Below are 12,139 nucleotides of genomic sequence, written 5' to 3' on the forward strand. Positions count from 1 at the left end.
CACAGAAGGCTGTGGGGGCCAAGTCACTGAATATATTTAAGAAGGAGATAGATAGATTTCTAGACACAAAAGGAATCAAGGGGTATGGGGAGAGAGCGGGAATATGGTATTGAGATAGGGGATCACCCATGATTACATTGAATGGCGGAGCAGGCTCGAAGGGCCGAATGGCCTACTCCTGCTCCTATTTTTCTATGTTTCTATGATAAGGTAGATACAGAGAAACGATTTTTCTGCTGGTGAATCCGGAACAACCGAGTCTAATTTTAAAATTAGAGCCAGGACATTTAGGAGTGAAATCAGAAAGCACTTCTTCACACAAAGGGCAGTGTAAATCTGGAGCTTTCTCCCCCAAAGTCTGTGGGTTCAATTGAAAGTTTTATGACTGAGATCGAGTGATTTTTGTTGGTAAGGGCATCAAGGGATGTGGAGCAATGGTGAGTAAATGGAGTTGAGGTACTGATCTGTCATGATCCCATTGAATGGTGGAACAGACTCAAGGGGCCGAATGTCCTACTCCTGTTCCTATGATCCATATATGCTGACAGAGACACACGCACACATCTAGTGCAGTTCCTTACCCCACTGATAGACTTTTGCCTCTGCCAGGCTGCTGTGTTCAATTTGACAGGAGTACTGATCCTCATCCCCAGCAGTCACTTGAATCTCTTTCTTGATCTGATGGGTCCCATCGTGGTTCGGTCGAATCCCCGAGGACTGGCTCTCAGACATTGGCTCTCCATTCCTTAGCCAGGTCACCTCGATGTCTACAGGATAAAATCCAGTAACCACGCAGGAGAGAGTGGGCGGTTTGTCCTGACCATTGGGGTCACTTCTGGAGATGAACACTTCGGGCTGAACTGAAAGGGAGGAAACACAAACAGTAGACAGACACCGAATGGAATGGGAGAACGGTTTCATTGATCTGTGAAGTTAGATCAGAACATGGGAAAATACTGAAATCAATACCTTTCCTTTCAAAATATTCCTTTCCAGCTCGCAAATATAAATGTAAATCATGAACAAATCCTTCTTCCAGACATGTTTTCCAATACTTGTTCCAGGATTCATCCGAATTCCATTTCTCCATTGTCGTCACTGAATGGTGATTAGATGCGACCCATCTCATTCTGTCGGGCTCTAAACTAAGATAGTCCTTTCCGTCATATCCAACACGCATCGATCTCTTAATGGATCCGGCTTCAGTTATTTCAACAATTGAAATCCACTGAAATATGTGAACTCCTGTCAGTGACCAAACAGGGATCAATAATCAATAATCAACAGTTAATGGAAAATCACAAATCAGTCTGATCAGAGGGGAAAGGGACTGTAGAATCAGTTGAAATGGAGGGTTAGAGTCACAGTCTGATCAGTGGGGAAAGGGACCGTAGAATCAGATAGAAATGGGGGGTTAGAGTCACATGTCTGATCAGAGGGGAAAGGGACTGTAGAATCAGGTAGAAATGGAGGGTTAGAGTCACAGTCTGATCAGAGGGGAAAGGGACCGTAGAATCAGATAGAAATGGGGGGTTAGAGTCACAGTCTGATCAGAGGGGAAAGGGGCTGTAGAATCAGATAGAAATGGAGGGTTAGAGTCACAGTCTGATCAGAGGGGAAAGGGACTGTAGAATCAGGTAGAAATGGAGGGTTAGAGTCACAGTCTGATCAGAGGGGAAAGGGGCTGTAGAATCAGCTGGAAATGGAGGGTTAGAGTCACAGACTGATCAGAGGGGAAAGGGACTGTAGAATCAGGTAGAAATGGAGGGTTAGAGTCACAGTCTGATCAGAGGGGAAAGGGACTGTAGAATCAGGTAGAAATGGAGGGTTAGAGTCACAGACTGATCAGAGGGGAAAGGGACTGCAGAATCAGGTAGAAATGGAGGGTTAGAGTCACAGTCTGATCAGAGGGGAAAGGGACTGTAGAATCAGGTAGAAATGGAGGGTTAGAGTCACAGACTGATCAGAGGGGAAAGGGACTGCAGAATCAGGTAGAAATGGAGGGTTAGAGTCACAGACTGATCAGAGGGGAAAGGGGCTGTAGAATCAGATAGAAATGGAGGGTTAGAGTCACAGACTGATCAGAGGGGAAAGGGACTGTAGAATCAGATAGAAATGGGGGGTTAGAGTCACAGTCTGATCAGAGGGGAAAGGGACTGTTGAATCAGACAGAAATGGAGGGTTAGAGTCACAGTCTGATCAGAGGGGAAAGGGGCTGCAGAAACAGATAGAAATGGGGGGTTAGAGTCACAGACTGATCAGAGGGGAAAGGGACTGTAGAATCAGGTAGAAATGGAGGGTTAGAGTCACAGGCTGATCAGAGGGGAAAGGGACTGTAAAATCAGATAGAAATGGGGGGTTAGAGTCACAGTCTGATCAGAGGGGAAAGGGACTGTAGAATCAGATAGAAATGGGGGGTTAGAGTCACAGTCTGATCAGTGGGGAAAGGGGCTGTAGAATCAGATAGAAATGGAGGGTTAGAGTCACAGTCTGATCAGAGGGGAAAGGGGCTGTAGAATCAGATAGAAATGGAGGGTTAGAGTCACAATCTGATCAGAGGGGAAAGGGACTGTAGAATCAGATAGAAATGGGGGGTTAGAGTCACGGTCTGATCAGAGGGGAAAGGGACTGTAGAATCAGATAGAAATGGAGGGTTAGAGTCACAGTCTGATCAGTGGGGAAAGGGACTGTAGAATCAGGGAGAAATGGAGGATTAGAGTCACAGTCTGATCAGAGGGGAAAGGGACTGCAGAATCAGATAGAAATGGAGGGTTAGAGTCACAGTCTGATCAGAGGGAAAAGGGACTGTAGAATCAGATAGAAATGGAGGGTTAGAGTCACAGTCTGATCAGAGGGGAAAGGGGCTGTAGAATCAGATAGAAATGTGGCGTTAGAGTCACAGTCAGATCAGAGGGGAAAGGGACTGTAGAATCAGATAGAAATGGAGGGTTAGAGTCACAGTCTGATCAGAGGGGAAAGGGACTGTAGAATCAGATAGAAATGGAGGGTTAGAGTCACAGTCTGATCAGAGGGGAAAGGGACTGTAAAATCAGGTAGAAATGGAGGGTTAGAGTCACGGTCTGATCAGAGGGGAAAGGGACTGTAGAATCAGATAGAAATGGAGGGTTAGAGTAACAGTCTGATCAGAGGGGAAAGGGGCTGTAGAATCAGATAGAAATGGAGGGTTAGAGTCACAGTCTGATCAGTGGGGAAAGGGACTGTAGAATCAGATAGAAATGGAGGGTTAGAGTCACAGTCTGATCAGAGGGGAAAGGGACTGCAGAATCAGATAGAAATGGACGGTTAGAGTCACAGTCTGATCAGAGGGGAAAGGGGCTGTAGAATCAGATAGAAATGGAGGGTTAGAGTCACAGTCTGATCAGAGGGGAAAGGGGCTGTAGAATCAGATAGAAATGTGGCGTTAGAGTCACAGTCTGATCAGAGGGGAAAGGGACTGTAGAATCAGATAGAAATGGAGGGTTAGAGTCACAGTCTGATCAGAGGGGAAAGGGACGGTAGAATCAGATAGAAATGGAGTGTTAGAGTCACTGTCTGATCAGAGGGGAAAGGGGCTGTAGAATCAGTTAAAAATGGAGGGTTAGAGTCACAGTCTGATCAGAGGGGAAAGGGGCTGTAGAATCAGGTAGAAATGGGCGGTTAGAGTCACGGTCTGATCAGAGGGGAAAGGGACTGTAGAATCAGATAGAAATGGAGGGTTCGATTCACAGTCTGATCAGAGGGGAAAGGGACTGTAGAATCAGGTAGAAATGGAGGGTTAGAGTCACGGTCTGATCAGAGGGGAAAGGGACTGTAGAATCAGATAGAAATGGAGGGTTAGAGTAACAGTCTGATCAGAGGGGAAAGGGGCTGTAGAATCAGATAGAAATGGAGGGTTAGAGTCACAGTCTGATCAGTGGGGAAAGGGACTGTAGAATCAGATAGAAATGGAGGGTTAGAGTCACAGTCTGATCAGAGGGGAAAGGGACTGCAGAATCAGATAGAAATGGAGGGTTAGAGTCACAGTCTGATCAGAGGGGAAAGGGGCTGTAGAATCAGATAGAAATGGAGGGTTAGAGTCACAGTCTGATCAGAGGGGAAAGGGGCTGTAGAATCAGGTAGAAATGTGGCGTTAGAGTCACAGTCTGATCAGAGGGGAAAGGGACTGTAGAATCAGATAGAAATGGGGGGTTAGAGTCACAGTCTGATCAGAGGGGAAAGGGACTGTAGAATCAGATAGAAATGGAGGGTTAGAGTCACTGTCTGATCAGAGGGGAAAGGGGCTGTAGAATCAGTTAAAAATGGAGGATTAGAGTCACAGTCTGATCAGAGGGGAAAGGGGCTGTAGAATCAGGTAGAAATGGGCGGTTAGAGTCACGGTCTGATCCAAGGGGAAAGGGACTGTAGAATCAGATAGAAATGGAGGGTTAGATTCACAGTCTGATCAGAGGGGAAAGGGACTGTAGAATCAGGTAGAAATGGAGGGTTAGAGTCACGGTCTGATCAGAGGGGAAAGGGACTGTAGAATCAGATAGAAATGGAGGGTTAGAGTCACAGTCTGATCAGAGGGGAAAGGGGCTGCAGAATCAGTTAGAAATGGGGGGTTAGAGTCACAGTCTGATCAGAGGGGAAAGGGACTGTAGAATCAGATAGAAATGGAGGGTTAGAGTCACAGTCTGATCAGAGGTGAAAGGGGCTGTAGAATCAGATAGAAATGGAGGGTTAGAGTCACAGTCTGATCAGAGGGGAAAGGGGCTGTAGAATCAGATAGAAATGGAGGGTTAGAGTCACAGTCTGATCAGAGGGGAAAGGGACTGTAGAATCAGATAGAAATGGGGGGTTAGAGTCACAGTCTGATCAGAGGGGAAAGGGGCTGTAGAATCAGATAGAAATGGAGGGTTAGAGTCACAGTCTGATCAGAGGGGAAAGGGACTGTAGAATCAGATAGAAATGGGGGGTTAGAGTCACAGTCTGATCAGTGGGGAAAGGGACTGTAGAATCAGATAGAAATGGAGGGTTAGAGTCACAGTCTGATCAGAGGGGAAAGGGACTGCAGAATCAGATAGAAATGGAGGGTTAGAGTCACAGTCTGATCAGAGGGGAAAGGGGCTGTAGAATCAGGTAGAAATGGAGGGTTAGAGTCACAGTCTGATCAGAGGGGAAAGGGGCTGTAGAATCAGATAGAAATGTGGCGTTAGAGTCACAGTCTGATCAGAGGGGAAAGGGACTGTAGAATCAGATAGTAATGGAGGGTTAGAGTCAAAGTCTGATCAGAGGGGAAAGGGACTGTAGAATCAGATAGAAATGGAGGGTTGGAGTCACTGTCTGATCAGAGGGGAAAGGGGCTGTAGAATCAGTTAAAAATGGAGGGTTAGAGTCACAGTCTGATCAGAGGGGAAAGGGGCTGTAGAATCAGGTAGAAATGGGCGGTTAGAGTCACGGTCTGATCAGAGGGGAAAGGGACTGTAGAATCAGATAGAAATGGAGGGTTAGATTCACAGTCTGATCAGAGGGGAAAGGGACTGTAGAATCAGGTAGAAATGGAGGGTTAGAGTCACGGTCTGATCAGAGGGGAAAGGGACTGTAGAATCAGATAGAAATGGAGGGTTAGAGTCACAGTCTGATCAGAGGGGAAAGGGGCTGCAGAATCAGTTAGAAATGGGGGGTTAGAGTCACAGTCTGATCAGAGGGGAAAGGGACTGTAGAATCAGATAGAAATGGAGGGTTAGAGTCACAGTCTGATCAGAGGGGAAAGGGGCTGTAGAATCAGATAGAAATGGAGGGTTAGAGTCACAGTCTGATCAGAGGGGAAAGGGGCTGTAGAATCAGATAGAAATGGAGGGTTAGAGTCACAGTCTGATCAGAGGGGAAAGGGACTGTAGAATCAGATAGAAATGGGGGGTTAGAGTCACAGTCTGATCAGAGGGGAAAGGGACTGTAGAATCAGATAGAAATGGGGGGTTAGAGTCACAGTCTGATCAGTGGGGAAAGGGGCTGTAGAATCAGATAGAAATGGAGGGTTAGAGTCACAGTCTGATCAGAGGGGAAAGGGGCTGTAGAATCAGATAGAAATGGAGGGTTAGAGTCACAGTCTGATCAGAGGGGAAAGGGGCTGTAGAATCAGATAGAAATGGAGGGTTAGAGTCACAATCTGATCAGAGGGGAAAGGGACTGTAGAATCAGATAGAAATGGAGGGTGAGAGTCACAGTCTGATCAGCGGGGAAAGGGACTGTAGAATCAAATAGAAATGGAGGGTCAGAGTCACAGTCTGATCAGAGGGGACAGGGGCTGCAGAATCAGATAGAAATGGAGGATTAGCGTCACGGTCTGATCAGAGGGGAAAGGGACTGTGGAATCAGCTAGAAATGGAGGGATAGAGTCACCGTCTGATCAGAGGGGAAAGGGGCTGTAGAATCAGATAGAAATGGAGGGTTAGAGTCACAGTCTGATGAGTGGGGAAAGGGGCTGTAGAATCAGATAGAAATGGAGGGTTAGAGTCACAGTCTGATCAGAGGGGAAAGGGGCTGTCGAATCAGGGCGAATGGAGGGTTAGAGTCACAGTCTGATCAGAGGGGAAAGGGACTGTAGAATCAGATAGAAATGGAGGGTTAGAGTCACAGTCTGATCAGAGGGGAAAGGGGCTGTAGAATCAGATAGAAATGGAGGGTTAGAGTCACAGTCTGATCAGAGGGGAAAGGGGCTGTAGAATCAGATAGAAATGGAGGGTTCGAGTCACAGTCTGATCAGAGGGTAAAGGGACTAGAATCAGATAGAAATGGAGGGTTAGAGTCACAGTCTGATCAGTGGGGAAAGGGGCTGTAGAATCAGGGCGAATGGAGGGTTAGAGTCACAGTCTGATCAGAGGGGAAAGGGACTGTAGAATCAGATAGAAATGGAGGGTTAGAGTCACAGTCTGATCAGAGGGGAAAGGGGCTGTAGAATCAGATAGAAATGGAGGGTTAGAGTCACAGTCTGATCAGAGGGTAAAGGGACTAGAATCAGATAGAAATGGAGGGTTCGAGTCACAGTCTGATCAGAGGGGAAAGGGACTGTAGAATCAGGTAGAAATGGAGGGTTAGAGTCACAGTCTGATCAGAGGGGAAAGGGACTGTAGAATCAGATAGAAATGGGGGGTTAGAGTCACAGTCTGATCAAAGGGGAAAGGGGCTGTAGAATCAGATAGAAATGGAGGGTTAGAGTCACAGTCTGATCAGAGGGGAAAGGGGCTGTAGAATCAGGTAGAAATGGAGGGTTAGAGTCACAGTCTGATCAGAGGGGAAAGGGACTGTAGAATCAGGGCGAATGGAGGGTTAGAGTCACAATCTGATCAGAGGGGAAAGGGACTGTAGAATCAGGTAGAAATGGGGGGTTAGAGTCACAGTCTGATCAGAGGGGAAAGGGACTGTAGAATCAGATAGAAATGGAGGGTTAGAGTCACAGTCTGATCAGAGGGGAAAGGGACTGTAGAAGCAGATAGAAATGGAGGGTTAGAGTCACAGTCTGATCAGTGGGGAAAGGGACTGTAGAATCAGATAGAAATGGAGGGTTAGAGTCACAGTCTGATCAGAGGGGAAAGGGACTGCAGAATCAGATAGAAATGGAGGGTTAGAGTCACAGTCTGATCAGAGGGGAAAGGGGCTGTAGAATCAGATAGAAATGGAGGGTTAGAGTCACAGTATGATCAGAGCGGAAAGGGGCTGTAGAATCAGATAGAAATGTGGCGTTAGAGTCACAGTCTGATCAGAGGGGAAAGGGACTGTAGAATCAGATAGAAATGGAGGGTTAGAGTCACAGTCTGATCAGAGGGGAAAGGGACTGTAGAATCAGATAGAAATGGAGGGTTAGAGTCACTGTCTGATCAGAGGGGAAAGGGGCTGTAGAATCAGTTAAAAATGGAGGGTTAGAGTCACAGTCTGATCAGAGGGGAAAGGGGCTGTAGAATCAGGTAGAAATGGTCGGTTAGAGTCACGGTCTGATCAGAGGGGAAAGGGACTGTAGAATCAGATAGAAATGGAGGGTTAGATTCACAGTCTGATCAGAGGGGAAAGGGACTGTAGAATCAGGTAGAAATGGAGGGTTAGAGTCACGGCCTGATCAGAGGGGAAAGGGACTGTAGAATCAGATAGAAATGGAGGGTTAGAGTCACAGTCTGATCAGAGGGGAAAGGGGCTGCAGAATCAGTTAGAAATGGGGGGTTAGAGTCACAGTCTGATCAGAGGGGAAAGGGACTGTAGAATCAGATAGAAATGGAGGGTTAGAGTCACAGTCTGATCAGAGGGGAAAGGGGCTGTAGAATCAGATAGAAATGGAGGGTTAGAGTCACAGTCTGATCAGAGGGGAAAGGGGCTGTAGAATCAGATAGAAATGGAGGGTTAGAGTCACAGTCTGATCAGAGGGGAAAGGGACTGTAAAATCAGGTAGAAATGGAGGGTTAGAGTCACGGTCTGATCAGAGGGGAAAGGGACTGTAGAATCAGATAGAAATGGAGGGTTAGAGTAACAGTCTGATCAGAGGGGAAAGGGGCTGTAGAATCAGATAGAAATGGAGGGTTACAGTCACAGTCTGATCAGTGGGGAAAGGGACTGTAGAATCAGATAGAAATGGAGGGTTAGAGTCACAGTCTGATCAGAGGGGAAAGGGACTGCAGAATCAGATAGAAATGGACGGTTAGAGTCACAGTCTGATCAGAGGGGAAAGGGGCTGTAGAATCAGATAGAAATGGAGGGTTAGAGTCACAGTCTGATCAGAGGGGAAAGGGGCTGTAGAATCAGATAGAAATGTGGCGTTAGAGTCACAGTCTGATCAGAGGGGAAAGGGACTGTAGAATCAGATAGAAATGGAGGGTTCGAGTCACAGTCTGATCAGAGGGGAAAGGGACGGTAGAATCAGATAGAAATGGAGGGTTAGAGTCACTGTCTGATCAGAGGGGAAAGGGGCTGTAGAATCAGTTAAAAATGGAGGGTTAGAGTCACAGTCTGATCAGAGGGGAAAGGGGCTGTAGAATCAGGTAGAAATGGGCGGTTAGAGTCACGGTCTGATCAGAGGGGAAAGGGACTGTAGAATCAGATAGAAATGGAGGGTTAGATTCACAGTCTGATCAGAGGGGAAAGGGACTGTAGAATCAGGTAGAAATGGAGGGTTAGAGTCACGGTCTGATCAGAGGGGAAAGGGACTGTAAAATCAGATAGAAATGGAGGGTTAGAGTAACAGTCTGATCAGAGGGGAAAGGGGCTGTAGAATCAGATAGAAATGGAGGGTTAGAGTCACAGTCTGATCAGTGGGGAAAGGGACTGTAGAATCAGATAGAAATGGAGGGTTAGAGTCACAGTCTGATCAGAGGGGAAAGGGACTGCAGAATCAGATAGAAATGGAGGGTTAGAGTCACAGTCTGATCAGAGGGGAAAGGGGCTGTAGAATCAGATAGAAATGGAGGGTTAGAGTCACAGTCTGATCAGAGGGGAAAGGGGCTGTAGAATCAGGTAGAAATGTGGCGTTAGAGTCACAGTCTGATCAGAGGGGAAAGGGACTGTAGAATCAGATAGAAATGGAGGGTTAGAGTCACAGTCTGATCAGAGGGGAAAGGGACTGTAGAATCAGATAGAAATGGAGGGTTAGAGTCACTGTCTGATCAGAGGGGAAAGGGGCTGTAGAATCAGTTAAAAATGGAGGATTAGAGTCACAGTCTGATCAGAGGGGAAAGGGGCTGTAGAATCAGGTAGAAATGGGCGGTTAGAGTCACGGTCTGATCAAAGGGGAAAGGGACTGTAGAATCAGATAGAAATGGAGGGTTAGATTCACAGTCTGATCAGAGGGGAAAGGGACTGTAGAATCAGGTAGAAATGGAGGGTTAGAGTCACGGTCTGATCAGAGGGGAAAGGGACTGTAGAATCAGATAGAAATGGAGGGTTAGAGTCACAGTCTGATCAGAGGGGAAAGGGGCTGCAGAATCAGTTAGAAATGGGGGGTTAGAGTCACAGTCTGATCAGAGGGGAAAGGGACTGTAGAATCAGATAGAAATGGAGGGTTAGAGTCACAGTCTGATCAGAGGTGAAAGGGGCTGTAGAATCAGATAGAAATGGAGGGTTAGAGTCACAGTCTGATCAGAGGGGAAAGGGGCTGTAGAATCAGATAGAAATGGAGGGTTAGAGTCACAGTCTGATCAGAGGGGAAAGGGACTGTAGAATCAGATAGAAATGGGGGGTTAGAGTCACAGTCTGATCAGAGGGGAAAGGGGCTGTAGAATCAGGTAGAAATGGAGGGTTAGAGTCACAGTCTGATCAGAGGGGAAAGGGACTGTAGAATCAGATAGAAATGGGGGGTTAGAGTCACAGTCTGATCAGTGGGGAAAGGGACTGTAGAATCAGATAGAAATGGAGGGTTAGAGTCACAGTCTGATCAGAGGGGAAAGGGACTGCAGAATCAGATAGAAATGGAGGGTTAGAGTCACAGTCTGATCAGAGGGGAAAGGGGCTGTAGAATCAGGTAGAAATGGAGGGTTAGAGTCACAGTCTGATCAGAGGGGAAAGGGGCTGTAGAATCAGATAGAAATGTGGCGTTAGAGTCACAGTCTGATCAGAGGGGAAAGGGACTGTAGAATCAGATAGAAATGGAGGGTTAGAGTCACAGTCTGATCAGAGGGGAAAGGGACTGTAGAATCAGATAGAAATGGAGGGTTAGAGTCACTGTCTGATCAGAGGGGAATGGGGCTGTAGAATCAGTTAAAAATGGAGGGTTAGAGTCACATTCTGATCAGAGGGGAAAGGGGCTGTAGAATCAGGTAGAAATGGGCGGTTAGAGTCACGGTCTGATCAGAGGGGAAAGGGACTGTAGAATCAGATAGAAATGGAGGGTTAGATTCACAGTCTGATCAGAGGGGAAAGGGACTGTAGAATCAGGTAGAAATGGAGGGTTAGAGTCACGGTCTGATCAGAGGGGAAAGGGACTGTAGAATCAGATAGAAATGGAGGGTTAGAGTCACAGTCTGATCAGAGGGGAAAGGGGCTGCAGAATCAGTTAGAAATGGGGGGTTAGAGTCACAGTCTGATCAGAGGGGAAAGGGACTGTAGAATCAGATAGAAATGGAGGGTTAGAGTCACAGTCTGATCAGAGGGGAAAGGGGCTGTAGAATCAGATAGAAATGGAGGGTTAGAGTCACAGTCTGATCAGAGGGGAAAGGGGCTGTAGAATCAGATAGAAATGGAGGGTTAGAGTCACAGTCTGATCAGAGGGGAAAGGGACTGTAGAATCAGATAGAAATGGGGGGTTAGAGTCACAGTCTGATCAGAGGGGAAAGGGACTGTAGAATCAGATAGAAATGGGGGGTTAGAGTCACAGTCTGATCAGTGGGGAAAGGGGCTGTAGAATCAGATAGAAATGGAGGGTTAGAGTCACAGTCTGATCAGAGGGGAAAGGGGCTGTAGAATCAGATAGAAATGGAGGGTTAGAGTCACAGTCTGATCAGAGGGGAAAGGGGCTGTAGAATCAGATAGAAATGGAGGGTTAGAGTCACAATCTGATCAGAGGGGAAAGGGACTGTAGAATCAGATAGAAATGGAGGGTGAGAGTCACAGTCTGATCAGCGGGGAAAGGGACTGTAGAATCAAATAGAAATGGAGGGTCAGAGTCACAGTCTGATCAGAGGGGACAGGGGCTGCAGAATCAGATAGAAATGGAGGATTAGCGTCACGGTCTGATCAGAGGGGAAAGGGACTGTGGAATCAGCTAGAAATGGAGGGATAGAGTCAACGTCTGATCAGAGGGGAAAGGGGCTGTAGAATCAGATAGAAATGGAGGGTTAGAGTCACAGTCTGATCAGAGGGGAAAGGGGCTGTCGAATCAGGGCGAATGGAGGGTTAGAGTCACAGTCTGATCAGAGGGGAAAGGGACTGTAGAATCAGATAGAAATGGAGGGTTAGAGTCACAGTCTGATCAGAGGGGAAAGGGGCTGTAGAATCAGATAGAAATGGAGGGTTAGAGTCACAGTCTGATCAGAGGGGAAAGGGGCTGTAGAATCAGATAGAAATGGAGGGTTAGAGTCACAGTCTGATCAGAGGGTAAAGGGACTGGAATCAGATAGAAATGGAGGGTTAGAGTCACAGTCTGATCAGTGGGGAAAGGGGCTGTAGAATCAGGGCGAATGGA

General features: G+C 47.1%; 1 protein-coding gene across 1 annotated transcript in view; it reads right to left on the reverse strand.

Annotated features, from left to right (window-relative positions):
* Window positions 1-564: 564 nt before the first annotated feature.
* Window positions 565-12,139, reverse strand: part of LOC147095555 (class I histocompatibility antigen, F10 alpha chain-like) — a 125,439-nt gene continuing 113,864 nt past the window's right edge. Inside the window, exons 3-4 of the mRNA XM_085973660.1 lie at window positions 970-1,245; window positions 565-860 (exon numbers count right to left, since the gene is read on the reverse strand). Of these exons, the coding sequence (XP_085829786.1) occupies window positions 565-860; window positions 970-1,245 (572 nt within the window). The remainder of the gene's footprint in view (window positions 861-969; window positions 1,246-12,139) is intronic.

Source organism: Somniosus microcephalus, unplaced genomic scaffold (genome assembly GCF_052327205.1).
Source record: "Somniosus microcephalus isolate GS21.2 unplaced genomic scaffold, FLI_Smic_1.0 unresolved_chr1, whole genome shotgun sequence".
Lineage (NCBI taxonomy): Eukaryota > Metazoa > Chordata > Chondrichthyes > Squaliformes > Somniosidae > Somniosus > Somniosus microcephalus.